This window comes from Ptychodera flava, chromosome 19 (genome assembly GCF_041260155.1).
Source record: "Ptychodera flava strain L36383 chromosome 19, AS_Pfla_20210202, whole genome shotgun sequence".
Taxonomy (NCBI): domain Eukaryota; kingdom Metazoa; phylum Hemichordata; class Enteropneusta; family Ptychoderidae; genus Ptychodera; species Ptychodera flava.
Window position 1 is genome coordinate 1018878 of NC_091946.1, and position 26139 is coordinate 1045016.

General features: G+C 36.5%; 1 protein-coding gene and 1 non-coding gene across 3 annotated transcripts in view; one reads left to right on the top strand and one right to left on the bottom strand.

Annotated features, from left to right (window-relative positions):
• Positions 1-11514: 11514 nt before the first annotated feature.
• Trnav-cac (transfer RNA valine (anticodon CAC)) lies at positions 11515-11587 on the bottom strand. The gene has a single exon. It is a non-coding gene; the product is annotated as a tRNA-Val (tRNA).
• A 279-nt stretch (positions 11588-11866) lies between these two features.
• The window catches only part of LOC139118338 (centrosomal protein of 63 kDa-like), a 51923-nt gene continuing 37650 nt past the window's right edge, over positions 11867-26139 (top strand). The window contains exons 1-5 of one of the 2 annotated variants that reach the window (XM_070681601.1): positions 11867-12204; positions 13157-13199; positions 13672-13858; positions 21261-21356; positions 24030-24173. In XM_070681601.1, the coding sequence (XP_070537702.1) occupies positions 13159-13199; positions 13672-13858; positions 21261-21356; positions 24030-24173 (468 nt within the window). In that variant the 5' untranslated portion in view covers positions 11867-12204; positions 13157-13158. The remainder of the gene's footprint in view (positions 12205-13156; positions 13200-13671; positions 13859-21260; positions 21357-24029; positions 24174-26139) is intronic. The other variant, XM_070681602.1, reaches the window with a different exon arrangement.

The following is a 26139-nucleotide window of genomic DNA, read 5'->3' on the forward strand; positions in this document are numbered from 1 at the left end:
CTGCAAATGTAATTCTCATCGATCTAGCAAATCTCGCTGTCATCCGAGATCATTATATACTAAGGGAGCGTTCAGTTTTTACGGCCGGGGGGGCGGCAAAATCTTGTCGGCGGTGTTCAAAAAAATATAGACCCCCCTGCATTTTTTGTGAAAAAAAAATGACCCCCCCCTTTGTCAGACGAAAAAAATTGATGACCCCCCCCCCCCACCGAAGGCGCGCGGCCATTACCATTATTCAGTGCGTGATCCCAGGGGTCCCTCAAAAATGTTTCAAATACAAGCCGCGGCTTCAATTGGGAATTTTACAGTAAGATTGCCGTGGAGTATTACATAAAGTCAATTTATTGTAGTAGACCGCCGCAGGCGGCCCGCCGGTAAGGAGGGTCGGATCATGGCCATTGCATGAAGTAAACCTAATTGGAGTGGGTCGCCAAAGGCGTCTGCCCGTTAAGAGGGTCATGGGTAATACATAATGTATATTTATTGTAGCGGGCCTGGCCATGGCATAAAATGAACTTTATTGTTGGTATTATGTTTTTGAAATGTGGTGACCCCCCCCCCCTTTCCTACCAGTGAAAAAGCAATGACCCCCCCTTTGCGGATTCCAAAATTATGATGACCCCCCCCCCTGGATTTTGCCGGCCCCCGGCCGTAAAAACTGAACGGTCCCTAAGGCCCATGTGCAACTCATATCGATGGCAGCCATATTTGCATGGCTCAGGCCTTACGTTATCCACGGTCCCTCCATAGGGACCGTATATTAGGTAACCACTTAGCTGAGTAACATGCCAAGGAGGAGCTTGAGGGTAACCAAGGACAGCAGAGTACACTGAAGTTTTTTAGGAGGTTAGAAATTCGCTTGTGTATAGGGCCGTTCACAGTTTACGTCACTGTTCTCTCATTAATATGCAAAAATAAATGTTTGTCCGCATTTGTAGATTACGCTTTTGAAAATTACGCATGCAAGACGACGAAAATACATCTCAGTGGGCGACTGCTTGTGTAACGTGAATACTAAAAAACATATTCACGACTCAGAGTACAAGCTGCAAAAACAGCAACGCATGCAACATTGATAAAATTTGTCCGCATTTCAAGCTGCGTGTCCGATGTCGCGCGCGTACAGCTATATTTAGTAACAAACCTGTAACCGTGAACAGCGCTATTCCTTCCCAAAGCAAAACGACCTATTTTTAGGCTCGGCCGGACGTGTATCAGGATGAGAATACGTGAGTGTTATAGTATAATTTTGACATCGATGAATAAATGTTTCGTTTTCAAAAAATGTAATCTTCATTGAAATCAGTGAACTGGAGTAAAAGTTATCGAACACTGTCTCAGATCTCTTTTCCTTTGAGTTTTTTATACGAAAAAAAATCGGAAAAAATACTCCCCAAGTGCCATCAAATAACACCATTTTAATCTCTTGTCATTTTCGCTCTCTTGTCAAAATATCCTGGGGAGAACACTGTTGACACCAGTGATGTTCTCAGAAAAGTTTTCACTGTAAGTTTGTTAATGCTTAATGTAGAACTCAGTAATCAGGTTGTTTGATTTGTATTTTCAGTGTGTCACCCATGGTATAAATAAGATCTATAAATTGATATTTTTGTAAAGTGAATCAAAAATGTACATGTATTTACATATCTTTTTTTAGTTTCTTGAATACAGTCTGTGTGCGATAAAACAGCATCTTGTTACTGGGTGTGAAAACCAAGCAAACAAACATTGCACCGAAATTTGGTAAAAAAAATATATATCTCGAAGAAGGAAAGTGAAAAAAAAAGTTGCCAGCATATATTGCCCTGTAGAAAAAAAATAATTCATGGTGAAGCAGGTGGGAAAAAAAGTAATGGCTCTCCACCAATCTTCCAAGCCCCCCCCCCCAGGATATCAAATGGTCCAGCCCTAAGCATTTTTTTGTCTATTCACACGATGATTGTGTCGATAGGTGCTACCTGTTGAATGACAAACATGTTTGAACCAACGCCATAACTACAACGATTATATCCTATGTTTCACCAAATTCTTAAAAAGCAGTGGACTTGTCTCTCCGACCTGTGAAATTTATATTCGCCAGTAGTTTCTTCAATACCTGAAATGACACAATGTTCTTTCTGTCTGTTGGTCTCATACTGAAAGTCCATGGGCGCAATAACATTACAGGACGACTTTCGCCGAAATAGCGCTTGTTAAGACGACTCGTGGCAAGTGTGCATGGAACTGATGTACATGTACATGTACATGTAATTAGCATTTTAAGGATGCTGAGTCATCAATTAGCCAATCACCGATGGAACTGATGCTCCTAAATAATTGACCAATCACAGGCGCCTATGCCACGTCCATTAATCGAATGCAATTACCATAATCGACCATAATTCAATACATTTATATGTGCTGTGTTTTATATTCATATCATTGAATTGCACGGCAACCTGTTCCTTCTATTCTAATTGATCTATGAAAATTCTATTTCTTATCCAAAACTCCAAATTTGTTTGATACAGGAAACGAAAATAACGTTAGTTACGGGTGACAGGGTTTGATTCGAATTCTCGCAGAAGATCCAAAGTACGATTTTCACGATTTTATTGTGATGCTGAGATTATGTTAACTTTAATATAATGATTTTATCAGTTGTTTTAGGATTGTTCACAAACAACAGCTAATCCAAATCCTGACAACGGTAACACTAAGTCAACTGAGCGGTAAGATAATCTATATTGATAAAAATGTTCGCATTTATGCCCGGGAGAGGGGCAAAAACGCGCTACATTGTCCGATGTCCAGTGATGCTATGTTGGTTGTCAAAATTCTTATCAGGAGCACATGCCATCAGAAAATTAGATGTTACAGTTTAAAGCCTCGCATGTTGGTAATATTACACATGTTTAAAGGCAAAAGGAACTTAAGTTACGTTAATTTTGTTTCATACAAATTGTACCAACTGAGCAACAAAATAAGAAAACGTGTAGAGATCAAAACTATACGTCTGAACAAAGTTTTTTTCTTCGTATCATGTATGACGGCTCTTTGTACTCTACGTACTCGAAAATTAGAAACAAGCCTGTCTTTTAAGATTGTAGACAATGGGATGAACGTACCTATTAAACAGGCATTGGAACCCCCCCCCTCTCTCTCTCTCTCTCTCTCTCTCTCTCTCTCTCTCCTATTGTTAATTATGTATTGGGGATAATTTAATTAGAGTCCAGACTGACAGTCAGTTGTGATTGACACAAATGCATGACACACATACACAGGCTGTGTCAGCAAGCTGGATATTGGACAGTTCAACATGCTGCAGGGAGTAGAACACAGTTGTATAAACTGAACAAAAATATTGTCAAAATTATCAAAGTTAATACAGCTACTCCCTGCGGGCAGTGTCACTATCAGGTGCCGCCCTGCTACTGCAGTGTCACTGTCACTGCATACCTGATCAGTGATAGAGATATCTCTGACAGTGATGTAAACATGGTAGTTGAAAAAGAGTTTCGGTCAAATGACACTCATGACAGTGAAACATATTTGTACACAAGATCAGGCCAAAGAGCAACATATGGAAGACCTGCAGGAGACTTTAATATCGGGGATTTTGGAATTCTGGCATAGATAGGGTCACATTTTCACATTCTCGTCATAAAATAATACCAAAAGCAAAACTTTGAACAGTAAAGACTAAATGAAAAAATATGTGACTAAATGAAATTGTTTATTTTTCAACCAAATTTGCCATTATTACACTCAAAATTTCAGAGATGAAAACATTCAATTGATGGAATATTTTAACCTTCCAGTATTGTCAATTTTGAGTAGCACCTAATTCATATTTGTCTTGTACTTTTGAAACAAATTTTTGGTATAGGTCACTGCGCTAAGTTTTTTACAATATGACAGTTAGCCAGACTTCACGATTTGCCCATTCTCTCACGATCGTCATTTTGTGTGCTCTTCGGCAGGAGCAATTGACCTGGCAAGAGTTGGATTAACTCAAAAAAGTTGGCTTAGACTGATAAATCCAAAAAGTTCACTGATACGTTTAAAAATGAATCAAAGGAGTATGACTTTACAACTGCTAATAACAGGTAGTGTTGAACATCTGCCAATGGAACAGCGTGACGTGTGTATTTTTTCTGCGCGCACATCCTTTACTGATAGATATACGGGCTTGTGACAGTGGAGGGGGGCCTTGAAAAAATTTGATCATATAGGGGGATTTGGCATTATTTAGGGTATATTGAGGGGGATCTGAAAAAAAAAATATTTCAATCGCGATTCCTCCACCCCCTTCATTACTAGTATTAGTTAAGGTAGCCTAAATTAGTTGATAGCTTCACGAGTCAGTTGCAAAATATCAGTATCCGCTGACCTCCCTCCGAGCTCAGACATTATCTCCGTCCTGTGGCGGAGCAGGTTGAAAAATTTGCATAGTTCATTGCGCATGCGATTTAGACATTGCCAATATAATCTACAAGGTTTTTTTTTGCTTTATACCTTGTAAAAGAACCTTGTTTTACTTTATCAACCTTCTAGGGAGCTGAGGAAAAACCCTGTCGCCAAATAGAAAATTTTCCCCTGAAAGGAATTTATTTATTTTCCTAAAACCTAATACCTAATCAGTGAACTTATTGTAACAATTTGAAAATGCATTTGCGCTTGCTCACAAGTGATATTTTAAAAGTTGTACGTCACGGTCAAAAGGCAGAGAGGAAATTCTTCCGTACAATCTACTGAAAGTGAATTACAGGATGAATATGATTATAAATTAGAGGGTTTAATTGTTAGATCAAGATGTAATTGGCTTGAATATGGAGAAAAAAATTTCTTTCAAAAAGAAGTCAAATTAATAAATTACTCAGGGGAGATTATTCTGAGATGGTTGGCCAGAACAAAATAAACCTTGAAATAAAAGAATATTATCAACATCTCTATCATTCAAGAATTTCAAACAATAACAACCCTGATTTTAGTCAAAGTGACACAGTTTTCCTAGACAATCCAAACATTCCCAAACTTGATGAAGATAAAGCCATGCTGTGTGAAGGATTAATAAATGACCAGATATGAACTGAATATGCTCACGTGTTTTACAACAGGTTCATTAATAGTAGTACGCTTCACAGAACAATGAGATATATGTTATCACTATATGTAGCAGGTTTTTTTAAAACTTCGCACAGTACTCTCAGAGTTTAATCACTAATTACAAAACTTTATTTAATATGCGAATGAGCTGTCAATTAACTTGACACTGCTCAATGCTTTATGGGACAATTAGATATCCATCAGATCAACATTTGTAGCACGTTTTATTTAATTTAATGCTGTAATTTTAGAGTAATGTCACTTATTACAAAGTTCATTAAATATGCAAATAAACCCTACATTAACTTGACACTGTTCAATGATTCATAGCACAAGTAAATATTTATCAAATCAATATCTGTAGCACGTTTCACAAAATTTTAGTTCCGAAATTTCAGAGATATATACCTAATTCCAAAGTTTAATAAATATGCAAATGAACCCTTAATTGACTTTATACTACTAAATGCTTTACAACACAGTTAGATATCTGTCGTATCAGTATGTGCAGCAGTTTCATCACATTTGATGCAGTTATTTCGGAGTTATATGACTAATTATAAGACTTCATGGAATATGCAAATGAGCTAATTATTAACTTGACACTCAATGCTTCTCAGTACAATTTGATATTTATCAGATCAACATCTGTAGCGAGTTTCATCAAATTTAATGCTTTAATTTTGGAGTAATATCACTAATTACAAAGTTCATTAAATATGCAAATGAACCCTTAATTAACTTCACACTCTACACCACAATTAGATATCTGTCGGATCAGTATCTGCAGCAGATTTCATCACATTTGGTGCAGTTATTTTGGAGTTATATCACTAATTACTAAACTTCATAAAATATGCAAATGAGCTATTTATTAACTTGACACTGCCTAATGCTTCAAAGTATAGTTAGATATATATCAGATCAATATTTGTTGCAAGTATCATCAAGTTTGGTGCAGGAATTTCAGAGTTATCTCACTAATAACAAAAGTTCATTAAATATGCAAATGAGAAGATAATTGACATGACACTCACAGTATCATCATAATGTTCTGAGACTGTCATCTGTGAAAAGTTTCATGAAATTTTGTGCAGCATTTCTTGATATATGTCTACACTGTCACTACCGTCTCCATAGGGAAACCATTGTATGGAAAAAAAAGATATTGCATAACTTCATTAATATGCAAGCCACACTAACCAAAATCTAATCAGTTCTTGCAAGTAGCACATGGTACCTGTGCACCAAATGAATGTGATTGATGTTCCTTATGATAGATTAAAAGAAGTCAACAAACTTTTGTACAAGTTTTTATGGAAAGGTCCCGATGAAATTTGTAGACAAACTGTTATTGGAGAGATTGAAAAGGGTTGTCTATCCATGGCAGACTTAAAAGCTATTTATAAAGCTCAAAAACTAAATTGGGTTAGACGCTTGTGTGATGAAAATGTGAACCATCCATGGAAAATTTAAAAAAAAAAAAAGGAAATCTTGGTAACATTGATTTACTTTTACAATGTAATTTTGACCTTAAAAAGCTACATGTCAAAATCTCTGGTTTCTTTTACACTATGCTTTCTGTGTGGTCTGACTACAATGGTTACAAGAATGAAACAAATGAAGATGAAAGTATGAATCAAGTCATATGGAACAACAAGAACATTCTCTTTGGAGGGAAATCAGTTTATTTCCCAGAATTCTATAATTGTGGATTTATGTTGGTCAACTTTTCAAACAAAATGGTAAATTTTTGGACTGGAATGAGGTGAGAGAAAAGGGAGTCCCACAATCATCTATTCTGAAATGGTTTGGTTTGATGAGGGCCATTCCAGCTAAATGGAAAAACATAGAATATATTTGAAATTTCTCTGTTCCAGAACTGCAAACAAAAATTAGTTTCGACAATTTCTCCATAGAAGTTAACTGCTGTACAACAAAAATTGTTACAAAGCATATTGTAAATCAGTACTTTATTAGCCCAAAATCAGAATTTATTTCAGTTTTATATTTAACAAACATATTAATTATTGGTCTACACTCTATGCTCTTCTTTTTAGGGTAACAATTGACTCAAAACTCAGAGAATTTCAATTTAAGATTCTGCACAACATTCTGCCTACAAATTATTCACTATGTAAAATGAAACCACCCCGAGTTGTATCTAGCAAATGTACATTCTGTAAAGAAGAAGATGAAACACCGTTACACCTTTTCTACAACTGTAGATATGTAGCTGAGTTTTGGGATGGTTTTCTAAGACTGTGGGGTAGTAAAGCAGGACTAAACATGTTACCAGAAGCCAGTCAAATTATAATTGGTGATGTGAAATACTCTATATTGATCAACTTTTTGATATTGGTTGCCAAAAAGACACATCTATCTGGCCAAATTTGACAATAAAAAACCTGACCTTTTGGTTTTCAAAAAATATTTACAAACTATTCAGAAGGTAGAGTACTGTTTGGCAATAAAAAAGAACAAATTAAGTTCTCACAGCAAAAAATGGGGAGGTGTTCTAAAAACACTTATTCCTACTTCACATCGTAATGAATAATCCATTTTAGAGTTTCATAATATTGTATCTCTCAGACTCTTATGGATATGGTTGATTTTACTGTCTAAGGTTTGATCATGGAGGTGATTTTCTCCTACCTTCATGATTTGATAGAACTGTATTCACATTTCTACAAGTGTTGTAAGCATTATTGAAGACCTCAATAAAAAAAATCATAAAATATTTAAAAAAAATTGTAAATGGATATGATTATTATAAAGTGAATCCAAAAGGATGACTGGATATATCAATTTTCACATTTTTTATTTGGATGGTTGTCCTGGACGATAGGTCCCCCGTTCACCATAGCTTTACACAGTCACCCGTTTTGCAGTGCCTCACACCCCTCTGCCCTCCCCGCAAAATAATGGTACAGCCCAGGGCAGCTCTTTTGCACAACAACTGCCTGTCCCATCGTCCGCTCGCTTGAGTCCCGTTACTTGGCACTAACTACCTGATTTCTAGGTGCATCCAACTGCCAAGACAAGAGACCTTGGCAAGCATAGATGCTGCCTTACAAGATCCCAACCGATTTTAAGAATTTTTTTTTCAAATAAAATGAGGTAAACAAAATTCTTTAAAATCTGCATATGAAAATTTATGTAAATTTAACAAAATTTGGCAGATGAAATTACGAACCACAAGCTTATTATTACAATATCTTGTACTGATCACCTAAACAACGTTTGTCTTCTACAAATTATTCAATCAGAGTCTGTCTTGTTTATGTCACCTAAACAGCGTTCGTCTTGTAAAAATCGCTTAATCAGAGTCTGTCTTGTTCAAATCACTATAACAGGGTTTGTCTTGTACAAATCGCTCAGTCAGAGTTTGTCATTTACAAATCGCTCAATTAGAGTTTGTCTTGCACAAGTCACTCGAGCAGAGTCTCTCTCATTCAAATCACTCAAACATAGTTTGTATTGTACAAATCGCTCAATCAGAGTTTGTCTTCTACAAATCAGTCAGTCAGACTCTGTTTGAGTGATTTGAACAAGAGAGACTCTGATTAAGTGATTCGTACAAGATAAAGTCTGTTTGGGTGATATGTACATGACATACTCTGATTGACCGATTTGTCTGTTTGAGTGACTTGAACAAGAGAATCTGTCTGAGCGATTTGTACAAGACAAACGCTGTTTATGTGATTTAAATAATTGATTGAGTGATCTGTGCAAGACAAACTCTGTTCGCGTGATTTGTATAAGAGAGACTGCAATTGAGTACAAGACAAATTCTGATCGGGCGATTTGTACAAAACAGACTCTGATTGAATTATTTGTACAAGACAAACTCTAATTGAGCGATTTGTCCAAGACAAACTCTAATTGAGTGATTTGTACAAAACAGACTCTGATTGAGCAATTTGTACAAGACAAACTCTAATTGAGCGATTTGTCCAAGACAAACTCTAATTGAGTGATTTGTACAAAACAGACTCTGATTGAGCAATTTGTACAAGACACTCTGATTGAGTGATTTGTACAAGACAAACTCTAATTGAGCGATTTGAAGACAAAGTGTTGCCAGTTAAATGCTTGTTACATCAAATACCTGAATATAAAGTAAGAAAAGTTAGAAAAACAAACAAATAGTAAAAATAAAACTAAAAAAGGTAAGACAAGCCAGGAGTACTGGTTCACCTCCCCGTTACGTTTTGTTTTGTTTTGTTTTGTTTTGTTTCGTTTCTCTGAATAGCAATACCCACATGACTATTACTGTTTGGCGAATAAAAAATGATGACTAGTAGACTGTGTTCCATACATGTTTATTGGACTTGTTAGCAAAATGATTAACGTGATTTAATTCACTTTTAGTAAACAAAAACACTATTGATTTGATTATGAGTCAAAACCCGTGTACAAGTATATGACACCCCATATCAGCAGATTGTGAAAAATTATTTACACCATGTAAAAGCAACTTTCAGGGACAAACACCCATGACATGTTCCCGACTTTGATGTAAAGCATTTGACTTAACTGGTTTCATTGTCTTTTATGCATTTTGTTTTCGCAGCAAATATTGTACACGGGTGCTGGGGAGTCTCACGACAGATTGTCACATTTGGATAGCAACAGTGTAGCGAAGATCAGTGAAAAGTGATCCTAATTAGGGAGCATTCGTATTTTACGGGGAGGGGGTTCAGTGAAACTTGAGCGACAAATGAAATGTAAAAAGTGAGTCCCTCCAAATCAAATTTCTAAATTTCTAAATTAATTTCTAAATTTCAACCCCTAAATTCATCAATTGTAAAATGTTACACCCCCGGAAAAAAAAATTCATCAGATTTAATTCATTAACCCTTCGCACCCTATGGCCTTAGGCTGAAAAATTAGGCCCTCCAAAAGTGTTTGCAAGAAAAAGAGTTACCCACCCCAATTTTCATGCACAAAAACAGCGACCCTCCCCCAGATGTCACAGTCCGTATCAATAATATCTTAATTGATTTATAATTTTCCATTTGACCTTTGAACTTTAAAGAATCCTTTTTGAACTTTACAAATAACCACTGGGTGAAATTCCAGTGTCATATTGGTTTTTCAGATCTGCTCTTTCAAATATGATTTTCTCGTCACGTACATTTACATCAATTGTCAATTTTTTTTTAAAGTACAGATTTTAATAGCTAGTTTTGTATTGTAAAAAATATTTAAAGTTTCCTCACATACCACAATGTCGAATCAACATTTTTGGTGAAATTCCAAAATCAATTTTTTTTTGCAGACACGTGAACTTGTAATCACTCTAGTCTAATCAAATACACTAATATCAATAATCAAGAGTAATTAAATACACAGATTTACCTAGTTTTGTATTGAAAAAATTATTCATATTTTCCTCATAGACAAGATAGTGAATCAACATTTCGGTGACATTCCAAAATCGAATTTCTTGCACAAACATCCACTTGTTACCACCCTTTGTAAAGTTTGACCCCCTTCCAATCATTGATTGTAAAATTTGACCCCCCCCATAAAAACGGTTTTGGCAACCCCCTGATTTCCACCGATCCCCCTCCCTGTAAAAAACGAATGCTCCCTTACATGTAAAATCCGATGTTGGATATGTCAACTCTATAACGACAATCACTGAAAAAAATATGACGATATTTCAAAATTGCATCCTCGATTTCGACATTAAATTCGGTTTGCCTGAAAATGCAACGGATTGATACCAATAGGATTGAGGTTTTCATTGTTCAATCAATCAATCTTCATTTACTCAACAAATACTAACAGAGAGTATGGTATGGTACATCAAGATGTGTTACAAATGTAAGTGAATGTTGTTATTGATGACAGCTGGACCTGTAGAGTTAGTTATTCTTCTGGAATAGTTATTAGTGTAACTTTTTGTTTTCATTGACGATTTTTTACCAATTTGATTTCTTGTAATTTTTCATCTTTTCAAGTTGTAACCATCACCATTTCCCTGAGTAAGGGGTTGTTATTGTGTAAGCTATGTCCGAATTTCTGGCAGCAGTGTCCTGTCAGCTACACCTGATAACAATTTGCGAACATTCCTGTTTCCAATCTGATTAAATTCAGATGTATAGTACGGCGACGTCTATACTTATGCGACGGCAAGAGAATACCGCGTAAGTATAGACATCACCATACTCTAAATTTGAATTTAATCAGATACTGAGATAGCACGATTCGAGACTTCTGCAACTCAACAACGCAGTCACCTTTACTTAGTTTACAGAAGATATACTTCTCGAGAAAAGTGAGGCGAGCCTTTCCACGGTGTAAAGCCCCTGTTGCGTGTCTCCATTTGAAAATTTAAAAAGATAGTGAAGAAGATAATGACTTTCAATGCAAAAATTTGCAGGAACGAAAACTGGGAAGCAAAACCTTAACAGTTGTTTCCGCCCGGGTTCGAACCGGGGACCTCTCGCGTGTGAGGCGAGCGTGATAACCACTACACTACGAAAACCTGTATGTTGACATCGAAGGATAAATATGGATTAGAAAAAATACACCATGAAGTTGTTTTTAGGTTTAGTATTGCACTATTTATGCTATGGGAAAGAAATTTTAATCTATCCCACTGTCACTCGGTTGTAATTCCCCCCTAATGCCTGTCATTTCTGCGACCCTGCGTTGTGCGCAACCAACCAACCAACAGCTGCACAAAGAACTGGCAGCCAAAGCCGGACGAAGCTAGAGGGTTCTAGAAGTGTCTTTTTATTGGCAAGTTAAAAGGTATTTTCCCATAGTGCAATGCACACACAATGTTGTTAAACGTCCAACAGCAAGTTGTGACAGGCAGGAACCTGTATTTCACAGATATTGGAAGTTTGTTTGATTCATCAAAGGTCGGAATGAACTTCTTGTAATAACAGTTTTATGTTTCCCTAAACTTTTGCGTAATAGCATTTTAGAGTTTGCAATTACGGCAAAAATTGTGCGAACAGGCACAGCACCCGCTGAAGAATTACAGACTAATACAGAGGAACTTGTGCAAGCAGAGCTTCCAATTTTATTTTGAATTTAGCGGCGTTTGGCTCGCTGCTCGTCTGCACAGGCGCCCAGCGTCCAAACCAGTTGGCGGTAAGTAGTTTTGAATGAACAATAACCGAGTCATGCAGTTCTTTTTATTTGATTTTTGAAAATGTTTACATGGTGAGATACTGATATTTCGTCTTCAGAATTTAAAAATCAGTGTTGTTCAGGTGTGCATTCCTATCCTTGAAGAAGAATGACTGGTATTCGTTCGCTTGTTGTATGGGTGGAAATCATCACTTTTGAATATCAGAATGAAGTAATAACGAATGAAAGTAATAATTGCATTTATGGAAGAGATAATTACACCACTGTATTCGAAATTTTTCTGAATGTTTTTAAATCCTCAAACCATGAAAATTGTTGTACATCTTTCATAATCATATTGATGCAGTGGACAAAGTTTTTGATAAACAGCATATCACTGCAAAACAGTGGTGTGTTGAAATACCAATTTTCATACAGTTGTTATTGTATCAGCAGTATGAGCACCTTGCAACGCCATTTTTTAACATTCAGAGGATAAAACAGAAATGCTATGCTCATACACAAATTTAACAGTAACATCTAAAGAACGTTTTGCTCAGTGACCGAGCTGCAGACTGGCATCCGCAATAACATCTGTTGGACAGTTGACAAGGATAAGCCATAAGAGAAAAAACAGATTTACAACTAATTTAACCTAATATACTGATGGAATTATAATAAACACTTCCATTTACATTACTTGTAACAAGTTCATTCTGCATAAATTAAGATATTTACAACCAAACTTCCAAAGGATAGCCATTACATGATGATCAAAAATCTAAAGGGTACTCCCCAAGAGCATTTATTTAGGGAACTATACGGGCTACATCTGGCATTTAACACCTGGCAGTAGGGTACCACTTCTACATGTAAAAAGTCAGTAAAGGTTATTCTTCAAGGTATATAGCCTTGCTTGCATCTGAGCTTGTTTCCATGCTTGAATGTGTTCTTATGCTGTGTTGCCTTATAGAGATGATGATGACCGACTTTCACAAGCAAGCTCAGGAAGCTGGGTAAGTAGTAAATTTTATGCTGATATTTAAAATACCATGCAATTTATGCAGTACATTACAATATAATATATTATTTAATGACTGGACAAACAGCAATGCATCATTGTCAAGTTACGTAGAAAGTTACGTAGAAAAGTGACTCTATATGAAGTATAGTGACTCTATATGAAGTATGGTGACTCTATATGAAGTCGAGGGTCCATGATGTAGTGAATGTTGCAAATCAGTTTAAATCTGCAGTAATTAAGTTAAAATATTATTTTAAACACAGAAAGTTACTTTCAATACCTTCAAGTGTAGCTCATTGACTTGTTTAATCCTGTGATGAAGATTTTCGCATGTCAAAACCCCAAGGCATATCGGTAGAACAGAGCAATCATATTGAATTTGTGAATAAATGTATACTATTCCCTTGCTGTCAGAATTGTTGTTTGTGAACCTGACATTGTGGCAAATTTTGTATATTTTGTAGACTCTTTCAAGGTTCCTTGTCTTCTTGTGAAGCTGAACTACAAGAGCTGATGAGGCAGATTGATATCATGGTTAATAACAAGAAATTAGAATGGGACATGCAGTTACAGGACAATAAGACAAAACTAGATATAAGAGATAAAGAAGTAATCTCTCTTAGAGCCACAATTGAGAGCAAAAACCAAGAAGTAAGTCTAGTGTCAATACTCTTGTGAACTCAGGCATATACAGTATCTTTCAAAATCTAGTTGCTATGAATGAATCATTCAAGTTGTTTATCTGTCAATATCAAAGCTTCCATAAGTGCTGCAAATGTGTACATTAATGTTACAGTATACTAGGAAACCTTGACATTACCGTAATCACTCCATCAATTTGACTGTTCCATTAATTCGACCACCCACTATTTTTTGGATAATTAATTATTTTACAACCTCCAATTGTTCGACCAGTGTTTAACTGCATGATTTTTTTCCTCTATAATTCAACCACAAGTGTGTTGGCATTTTATCAAATTTACAGTAACATTGTATTACAGTAAAATAAGGCCTGATTCTGAGGTACTTTTGTCGTCCCCACAGACACTGTCCAGGGGGACTTGTAAGTGTGGTCATGTCCGTGCGTGCGTCCGTCTGTTCACGCAGATATATCAGAGATGCCTGGAGTGATTTCATTCAAACTTGGTACAAGGATTACTTCATATGTCATACAGATGCACGTCGATTTGTTTTGTGATACAATCCAATATGGCCGCCAGGCGGCCATTTTATTACGATTTTTTCATGTACAGAGCCATAACTCAGACATGTTTCAACTGATTTTATTAGCTCATATTTGGTTTTGTATATAAATACCAAAAAGAGCTTATATGATGAGTCTGAGTGGCGTCTGTATGTCTGTATATTTGTGGGTATGTGCGGATGTATGTCCGTCACACACAAAGGCTCCCATACCGCCAAAGCTACCATCTCACGATTTGGTGTACAGGTAGATGCAGGGGTTGAGATGTGAATTAGATGCAGGGGTTGAGATGTGAATTTGTTCAAATGAACTTGTCAGTGTCAAAAATGTGCATATGAGGTAAGAAAAAGCGAAATCCTGCAAATGTGCAGGAGTGATGGCCAGTGTCTTAAACAGGCTTGAGTCATTTCCTGTCATTGTTTATGAACTGTTACATATTAACAGACCAGATCAAACCATAGACAGTAGAGGGGGAAGACTGTCTATGGTCCAACTAAGAGGGACTAACTGTTTCAGCTATGCATGTTGCTAAAGTTGAACTCCATAACCTAAAGTTTCAGACCTTGTTTACTTTTGTCATTCTTTTTTTGGTGGTTTAAGGTAGCGGTAAAGGCTAGAGCGTCAGTTATAAACTTCAATAAAACTATTAAAACATGAAAGAAGTCAACATTCTCTGTGGAATAAAAAAACTAGACATTTGGGGTCATAAGCATTGCAGAGTTATAGCCCATTGAAACTTCTGAAAAACTGACCAAATAAGAGGAAGTTGGGGAGTCCTTAGTGTATTAACTATGGTAGAGGTCCCCTAGCTTTTAAAAAAATGTTTGAAAAGGGAAAGTCATTTTTTACTGTTTTTTAGGAAAGTTTGACAAGGCAGTGCTTGCATTCAGAATGCGTGACTGCTATTATAAATGCATTTTTAGATTCTTTGAGTGTCAAAGAGGTGTCAAAAGTGAGATTAACCAAAAAGACTGCTCTTTGACTTCAAAAGAGGTGCAAATATGGCTTGTTTTCAACAATTTTGACAGAATAACAGTTTTCCTACATAATTTGATACCAATTAAATCCAACCTTTGAAATGAGATATGGGACATGGAATTTTTACAGCCTATTAACAAGGTTACAGATAAGATTTGTGCGGCACAATTTTCCTGTATTTGAAGTACTTTTTGTAAAATCACATTTTGAAATTTGAAAGAATTTTTAATAATTTTTTGATATGTAAACCCATGTAAAATCATAAAAACAAATTTTATTTACAAATCCTGCCGTACAAATCTTACAATTAATAGTGTCAACATATTTATAACTAATTTGGTAATATTAATTTATTATTAAATTCAAAGATGTAAAAAAATATGAAAAATTAAATTTTAATATGATTGGTGTCATATTTCAAAATCATGGCTACAAATATATATTTTTATATTCTTTGGAGAAAGTATTAACTAAGGGAGTTATCCTGAAAATTTGAACTAAATATCTTGATTCTAACACTTGAAACTTGACATTAACTCTGAGAAAAGAATTGGTGCAAAAATAGCCTTTACCGCTACCTTAAATATTTATTAGTGTTTTCCTGGTTGTACTATGTAGAAATCATTGTCATAACATCAGCGTAGAATTTTCCTGCACTGAACAGATAGAAACAATATCTATTGTTGATCTTTGGTACCCATACTGGTATATACCAATTCTGATCAAATTTGAGCGACACCGAATAATTGCGGTATTTTTCAAAGTTGGTATAAGAATTACTTCATATGTCATACATATGCACGTCAATTTGTTTTGTGATACGATCCAATATGGCCGCCTGGCCATTTTGTTACGATTTTTTCATGTACAGAGCCATAACTCAGGCATATCTCAACCGATTTTATTCGGAGTTGATACAGGGATTACTTCATGTGTCATACATACGCACATCGATTTGTTTCGTGATACGATCCAATATGGCCGCCAGGTGGCCATTATATTACGATTTTTTCATGTACAGAGCCATAACTCAGACATGTTTCAACCGATTTTATTAGCTCCGCTGTCAGCTCCGCTGAGCTTATCAAATAGGTTGATTTTCCGTCATCGTCCGTCATCGTCCGTCAACAATTGCCTTCTCCTCTGAAACCACAAGTCTAATTGCTTTGAAATTTTATATGCAGTTCACTCAGGGTGACCTCACTTCAGTTTGTTCAAATCTTGCATTTTTGGGGCATTTTTGGTGTTTTTGGTAAAAAAATTTTCTTCTCTGAAACCCGCCTGTCTGATTGCTATGAAATTTGATATGCAGTTTACTTAGGGTAACTTGAGTCAGATTTGTTCAAATCATGGTGAAATTTGCATGTTTGTATTTTTAAGGTGAAGTACTACGAATTACGTCAAAATTAAGTTGTGGTGTCATTTTCTTGAAACTTTGCACAAATATCCTTGGAAGTTGTGCAAGTGCAAAATGAAATAAAAAATGGGGGTCACCACGCTCGTTTCCATGGAAACGGACGTTAAAATGGCGTCGTTAGAAATAAATAAAAATGATATAATTCACTTAAACGAAAGAAAGCAATTATAAAACGCTTAGCAAATGAGTTAATTTAATAAATCCAAGACTTAAGATCCATATCTATCGAATGTATAGTTTTCATGATGTTTGTAAAGAAATTTTAATATAAGTATCGATTACAAAATGACGATATCGAAATTATATCACTACATAATTTTCGAACTTTCTTCCTGTCGCTTTGAATGGTGACATTTTGACCAAACTTGGCGAATAAACTCCTGACATAATACCATTTAGTTTAGACTTTTAATAAAAGGGTGTCACCACGTTACTTTTTACAATATCTCTAGGTGGATGGGTAATTTGCGCCATATAAATGGGAGAGAAATGTTAATTTTTTAATTTTTAAAATGTTAATTTTTTTAAAAAAAACAGCTTCCTAGGGGGTCAAAATATGACAAGGTTATAAGTCACATGTATTTCTCAGTGTTTCCGCTGCCCGCTCGCCAAATCGCAAATGCGAGAAAAAAGTAGCGTTTGGTGAGAAGATATGGGCAAAAGTTAGCCAAACTTGCGAATCGAAAATTGCTCTATGACGTCATCACTTTGTCTGTCCGCGCGCACATGTCGTGCAGTCATGCTTTATCTCTGTCCATGCCCGACCTTATGCGTCAGGAGATCCTATTTGTAACACATACAGTATGAATAAAATTGTTAGGAAATAACTCACACATCAATAGTACCACATGTATATCATGACTAGTTGACTAAAATGTTGTGAAGTTTTGGGTTTGACTACGCGCAATGTGTGCCGACAGATAACTCCGTGCAGTGACAGCCATGTCATCGTCAACACTGAAGGATCGTAGCATGGAGGTAGCTCTGCTACCTCCATAGAGCTACTTCCATGATCGTAGTGACGGTGAAACTAAGCAAACACGGCAAACTTTCTTTTTTGACTTTGGCTGCTCCACCAATATGGGGGGAACCACCCCTACAACACACATTCTGAGCGCAAGTAAAGCTATGAAATGGAAAGAAAGATTATGATCAGTGTAGGAAAGTCGACCGTGAATCTGGAAAGGAAGGTACCGGCATGCATGGTCAAAAGCATACGCATGGCATTTTTTAGAACGTAGAGCGAGTAAGGCACTCCTGAATAGTGAAAATGTTCGTGGTGTATTGCTGCCAACAAGAAAATACCTTTACTGACGTTAGAAACTTGTGTGAATTGGCTTCCTTAAATATAAATTCGCGACAACTTTCAGTGTATCACGGACCGTGGTGTATTGTGACGTGACATCGTATACAGACTTTCAGAGAAGGCGCTCGCTCGTCTGCTGAGTCGGCCTATTAGTTCCGCATTCACATCGTGCAAACACGCAAAGTCTTGTCGCGATATTTGAGCATTTAACTTGATCGTCAGTGAAACAAAAAAATGTTTCTCCATATCAAAAGGGTACATATTTGATATTTTACGGTTCTGTTCACATAATACATGTAGAGGTGAACATTTGGATTTATGATCCGTGATTTCTGCGATTCATGGCATGATTCAAGCTGGCTGTGAATACACACTGACGTCTTTGATGATGACCCCTTACCCAAGCGCCATTGATACACTATGCACTGTCCGAGCTTCGCTTGCTAAACTTCAAGCGTAAAGCAAATGTATTGGAAGTCTAAAAAAATGCACATATTTCTCAAGTCTGATAGTATTTTACTTTCGAACTGCTACGAGAATGGATATCTGATTTGTTTGATAAAACTAGTATGCTGAACCAGGTTTCGTGCCGTTGTCTGCAGCGATATGTACTGTACAGTAACGCACAATAGTGATTTCAGGTTTGTTACTGAATATAGTTGCATACGCCTATGCAACTTTGGACAAGTGTCGCTTGAAATTCGGACAAATTTTATGTTGTATGCGTGGCTGATGTTGGCACCTTGTAATCTGAACCATAAATTGGTGTTACTTTTAGTATCCATAGTAGCACTAACAGGGTTTATTTCCGTCATTTTTACGGAAAATGCAGACAAATATTTATTTTTGCATATTAATGAGAAAGAAATGACGTCATTTGTGATCAGTGGTATCGGCTTGGCTAATTGAATATCTGGTTTGGCGAATAATTTTTTAGGGCTTCTAGCCAAATTTGCTACAAGATTTTGGAACCCAGGGGAAACACTGTTTCTAAGACACTGGTCAAAAAATTAGGTAAAAGCGCAATTTCAACAATGACAGGTGATGTTAAATACATACGCTACAAAATAACCCATTTGCGGCAGGCTGGAGTTAAATCTGCGCAGAAACGTTCTAAAGCGTGTGCGCGTCCGAATTCGTCGCCCTTCACCTTAAGGCAATTTTTGTCATTTCTGGTAAAAAAATCTTTAAAAATCCTCTTCTTCAAAACTACCTGTCAGATAGCTTTGATATTTGGTACATAGGTCCCCAGGGATGATCTTTTTCAGATTTGTTCAAATTGTGCAGAAATATGCAAATTTGCATTTTTAAGGCAATTTTTGTCATTTTTGGTCAAAAAATGTATTTCTCAAAATGAACTGGTCTTATAGTTTTGAAATTTGGTATACAGGTTTCTATAAATGAACTAAGTAATATATATTGAATTTCTGATGAAATCTGTAATTTTGTATTTTTGGGGCAATTTTTGCCAATTTTGGTCAAAAAATGTAACTACTCATCTGATAGGTTTGAAATTTGGTAAACAGGTTCCTACAGATGAACTAAATGATACTTATTGAAATTATGATGAAATCTGCAATTTTGTATTTTTGGGGCAATTTTTTCCACTTGATCTTTTGAAATTATGATGAAATCTGCAATTTTTTGGGGCAATTGTTGCCATTTTTGGTCAGAAAATTTTATTCTCAAAAAACTACTCCTCAGATAGCTTTGGTTGACATGTTCTTAGGGATGAACCGATTTGATATGTTCAAAGTATTGCAGCTATTTTAGCCACTTTTCTGGCCACTGCATTGAGCTTATCAAAGATTTCCACCTTCTTCATCAACATGTGTCAAAAAATATTATTCTCTACATAAACACAGCGGAGCTATATCGGCCGCTAGGTCGCTTGTTCAAAGTTGGTACAAGAATTACTTCATATGTCATAGATACATTGTATGCACATCAATTTGTTTTGTGATACGATCCAATATGGCTGCCGTAAGGCCATTTTGTTACAATTTTTTCATGTACACAGCCATAACTCAGGCATATCTCAACCGATTTTATTCAAAGTTGATACAAGGACATTGACCTATGTCATACATATGCACGTCGATTTGTTTTGTGATATGATCCAATATGGTCATAGATACATTGTATGCACGTCAATTTGTTTTGTGATACAATCCAATATGGCTGTCGTGCGGCCATTTTGTTACAATGTACAGAGCCATAACTCAGGCATATCTCAACCGATTTTATTCAAAGTTGGTATAAGACATTAACCTATGTCATACATATGTACGTCAATTTTTTTCATGATATGATCCAATATGGCTGCATGGCAGCCATTTTGTTACAATTTTTACATGTCCTCAGCTAAAACTAAGGCACGTCTCAACCGATTTTATTCACCTGTTTTATTCAAACTTAGTACAAGGACATTGACTTATGTCATACATATGCACATTGATTTGTTTTGTGATGCGATTCAATATCGCCGCTGAGTGGCCATTTTTTTACGATTTTTTCCATGTCCGGAACCATAACTCAGACATGTATCAAGCGAATTTATTCAAAGTTGGTACGAGGACATTGACTTATGTTATACATATGTACGTCGATTTGTTTCACAATATGGTCCAATATGGCTACATGGTGGCAATTTTTTTTTTTTCATGTCGAGAGCCATAACTCAGGCATATCTCAACCGATTTTATTCAAAGTTGGTAGAAGGACATTAACCCTGTTTGTATTTGCACAGTCAATGTTTCCTAAATGTGTAAAACTACAGATCTTAAAATGAATGTTGCGTAAAAGTGGCAGTTGAGAAATTTAGGAATGTTGAAGTCTTTCTATTAATTTCTTCCTGTCACTTCCCCATCTGCCAGAAAAAAGTGTCGGTAAAGAGCAGCGTTCCGCCAAAATCTCTATATATTTTCACCTACTTTGTATGGAGTCTTACAGCTGAAGTCAGTAAAAAGCATGTTTACAGTATCTACATTTTCAGAGGCCTTCAAATGTTCAAATTTTTGTCCAAATGCAATACACAAGAAATGTTGATGCTCACTGGTTTTAACCAACTTAACCTTATAGTGACATACAAACTTGTGAAGTTTGCACATTTTATTCCACAATGTATCACTGTGTGGTCTTCTTACAGATGGGTAGAATGCAACATCAGGTGGACATGTTGGAAAAAACAAAGAAAGATCTGGCCAGTCAGTATGAAGATCAAGTGAAAAGACTTCGTAGTGAGGTCAGTGTACATGTCCACATGAAAGATTCTCTGTGCCCTGACTGATATGTCACAGAAACAGTTACATTTAATCATAAGAAATTTTACACATTGCATGAACTGGTGTAGAATCTAATAATTCCTAAATTAACTCAAAGAGTTGAGAAATGTTGAAAGACAGAAGACTGTCTTGTTTGAAACAAAAATTGAATCATAGATTGCAATTTCCTTTCATATATTTATTTATTGTACAAATTGTGATTGCATCTGTCAAAAACACTTACAAATGTTGAATATCTGACATATGTGTTTATGAAGTACCAGGATAATTGACAACTCAGGTACTCTAGTATGTGCCCCACAGTGTATTTACCATTATCATGTAGTATGTGTGTGTATTGTGTACTAGTATGTACAGGAAATTGTATCATTGTCAACCGGGAAAAAAGATCGGGTTTTATGTTGCAAAATTTCCACAGAGACCACTTTAGTGTAGACCTTTCAAATGCTTCCAATCACCCAAATTGTTTCAGATAATCATGTAATATCAATGGAGTTGAAGATACTGTTTAAAGGGGAAGTTCACCAAGGATGAATTTTACATATGTGGTAGCTCTGTGGTCATTTACCCAGGAAAAACTATTTTCACCATTTATAACTCGCGCGATTTTTTACAAAAACCAATAAAAATGGTACAGGAAGTTGCCCATGTAATTTGAATTATGGGAAGAAAGCTCCAAGCTTGGAGCTTGCATCATGTGCAGGGTTTGCTCTGGCTACTCAAGCTGATTAGCCTTTTTGGCTAATACAGTGTGAACACAAGTAGTCAGAATTTTTTTGAGAGGTGGGGTCAAGGGTCACACATATATTCATCTCAAAGGGTCAAAGGTCATATCATTAAACACACAAAGAGTAATGATAATCAAATATTTTAGAAGTCCGCCACTTTCTCATCATCATATGTATCCTCAGTGATGCTTTAACAGACTCAATAAAAAAGAAATCTTCGTACCAAAACTCATCCATGACTTGAACTTTCAAAAATCGACCAAAGAAATTGTGAAGTACAAAAAAAATACAGAAAAGAGTAACATCCTCAAGATCTTCATGAACGTGGCATGGCAATTGGCATTGACTATACGTCCATGGCAAAAAGAGAGCAAAACTCAGTGACAATTTCCGAGCTACGTACGTAAACACAGTGTTTTACAAAGCTGTTTCAAATCAAACTGATTTACACAATCCTTGATATAAAAGTGACATTTTGGTGACATTTCAGCTTGAATCATACTTGAAATAAAATATGAACGTGAAACAAAGACATCATGTATGCTGCCATTCATGTTCAAGATCATGGTGTGAACCATGAACTGGTGCATGTGCATTGGCTGCACGTAAAGCAACTCTACTTTCCAAGATCAAACGGTCCGTGTCTTATGGAAACAACACTATAACAGTGAAAATTGTAATGGTCACCGGTAAAAGCTCGATCTTCACAGATGAAAGGATGATCGCTGAAAACAACTGAAGTTGCATGTTTAGACCATGACAACCCCCCGGGAAAACCTACAGCGTGAACGTGAACAAACAATGGTGGACGTCACCAGAGTGGGACTATTCTATTTAGGTAACGGGGGACATTTCGGAGGGGCACAAGTACATGTATTGGGTATACGTGCCATTTTCCTCACGATACTATCACGGGAACTTCGATGTCCCATTGGTTTCTTTGATCTGAAAAGTAATTTTACCAACTTTAATGACCCATTATACTCTGAAAACAGTGGCGAGGCTTATACTTAGATGAGTACGTAGGTAGTACTCTGGCGAAAGACTCCCCAAGAAGTAAACAAAATACCGCAATGCACCACAACATCGTAGAACAAAGCGACCGAACGTACAAATTTTGAGTCGCCAGTCTGGCTATTGTTCTGACCGTCTGAGTCGCCAATGAGTGAATCAATTCGCCATTTTGCCGTCTGGCGAGCGGTAGCGCGAACACTGATGTGATATGGAAGGGACCAGCATCATGTGCATCATGTGATATGGAAGGGACCTTCCATATCACATTTTGCAAGCTCCAAGCTTGGCGCTTTTTCTCATGATTCAAATTACATGGGCAACTTCCTGTACTATTTCTATCGGTTTTTGTAAAAAAATCAGGCGAGTTATAAATGGCGAAAATAGCTTTTCCATGGTAAGTGACCACAAAGCCAGCACATATGTAAAAATCATCCTTGATGAACTTCCCCTTTAATATTGTAAATAGGTTTTGCTTGCTGTACAGTGAAGAGTCATGAAAGAACAGAACGGTGTTCTCGGTAAAATTGTGTTTATTGCAAATTTTAACAACAGAGTAAGACTTATTTAAGATTTATGTGACTGACCTTAGTCAACTACATGTATTGGAGAATATAGTCTCATTATGATAGTGTCCATGTTGATTTTCACTAATTACACTATAGTGTACATGTACATAATATTTATACTGAAGGGCACTGCTCACTGAAACCAGGACAGAATCCTCAGTATCTTTTAGTGTGTATGCCAGACTGAAATAAACTAAACAACATTACAAAAATAAGATTAGCCAATATGATTACCATTTTAGTATTTCTTTGATTTTACCAGCAGTCAATAAAATTCTTTCTTTTACTCAGACTTTTCTGACATTTCAAAAGTATCTCTTTTCAGTTGAGCAGCTTGAGACGAGACTACGAGAGACTTGAGAAACATCACAACAAGCAAGCACTCCATGCAGAAAGAAACAAAGAGAAAGTGTCCATGGATTTGTATGGAAACACTTCTGAATTACAGCGTACATATCAAAAACTGAATGTAAGCAATAATTGGTTTACTGTACAATAGACTGGAGTCTCTTGTCTACTGTCTGTGACTATACAGGCATTTAAGAAATGACTGACTGGAAATATTTACTACATTGGTATACATAATTGACTGATATTGTTGAATTCAATTTGACTGAACAATGCATGTACATTTACATACTGTTTTAAATGAGTGTGTACAATGAAAAAAGAAACAGAATAAGCTGTGAAATATTGTGGTTTTAGATCATTTTCATTGTAATTCAGGGTTCTCCACGGAAATTTTTGTCAGAGGGGCGGCTAATTAGCATTATAATTTGCATATTAATTTGCATAAATTAACCTATGACCTGCAGTAGGATAAAGATTACTGCCAGTACCTTCAAAATGCAGCATACAGTGTTATCAGTAACATGCAACAGCCTTCGACATATCCATAGACTAAAGACCAGATCGATGGAATCATGTTAATAAAGTAGTTGCCTTTCTGTCAGAAAAAATCAGGTAAAAAGGGACCCACCACCAGAACCAATGTTGGTAAGATTATTCAGGGATTGTTGTTATCAGGATGAATGAGGACTGCAAATTACTTCAAAACAATCGTCTTTATTTTTTTTTAATCACGGTATTCTCTAACAATTGAACAAAGACATAAGTAATAGCTTTCTCTCAACTTGCTGACCCTCCGTTTCAAGTAATTATAGTTTTAACAAATAACACTTTGAAACATTAAAGGAAATGAGTCTTCCGCTTGACTGTTTATGATCAAAGGCGAATGAACCTTCCGATCTCCAAAGTCTGAGCGTGGACGTACGGTAGACCAGACTATGGACGTCTATGGGTAGACAAACGCATGTATCCCATCGTCGGCCGATTTGCAAACAGTTGGAAACAGTAATTGAAAGGGCTAAATGTAAAGCTAAAACCATCTTTATACAATTCTGGTCGCTGTATCATGGAGCTAATACCGAGTAAGAGTTGAATTGTGGTACCGGTGAACTCCTATTGCAAACGTTGTATATGGAGCTGTGCACAACTTTCCAACACGGAAACCATATCTCCCGCCCGACGCATGGTTATTAAGACAAGTCTTCCGCGATTTCACAGTTTTGCATGCATAAGCTGAACTTCTAGTGCTAAACAATATGCACGGATCGGACCGCTATCGATAGCCGCGACGGCAGCTATTGAAACAGCCGCCATTTTGACATCTCTGTACAGCTGATAGGGAAAGTACCTTTGTCCAATAGAAAGGTATATTTCATAGCGCAAGTACACTCAGCAACGAAGCCTTAGCATTATGAGCATAGACAAATATTTCTGTATAGTACAAGATTGCTGATTGGCTATAAAGACTGGAAGATTCCATTTAGTACGGACTGCTGGAGCCAAAGCGAGACCCAGTAATAACTTTCGATTGATCATGCATAGCAGTTCACTGTGAGAGTTTCGTGTACGCTGTAGAAAAACTTTGTTGTGCACCAGCAAATTGCGTCTATATTAACACCTTCGAAGTTCAAATCCTTTGAAATTGCACGACTGTAGACTTTGCGGAGTCCCCCATAGCTGCAGCGTGCGCGTAGCAGAACAGGACATAAGCAATGATTTTTTGGATACACGTCTTTGATCAGATCGGTACTTTGACAAACTCCGCTTCAAAAAAAGAGGTGTGAAACGATTTCCATTTGCCACGACCAAGTGTCACCATCAAGATTACGAAGTGTGAACGACCTACCATTTGTACTGTACATTTTAATCACGGCAAGTACGCAAGTTGCTCGCTAACAATTGACAACTACGAGCTTCATTTCCATCAGAAACAAAGGGGCGGCGTTTCCAATTGCAGGGGCGGCACATTAGCTAGAGGGGCGGTCACCAAAAACAGAGGGGCCCCTCAAAAACCCCCCGTGGAGAACCCTGTAATTTCAAGAAACGCCCTGTTTCCATTACTTAATGACAAGACTACTTAATCAAGA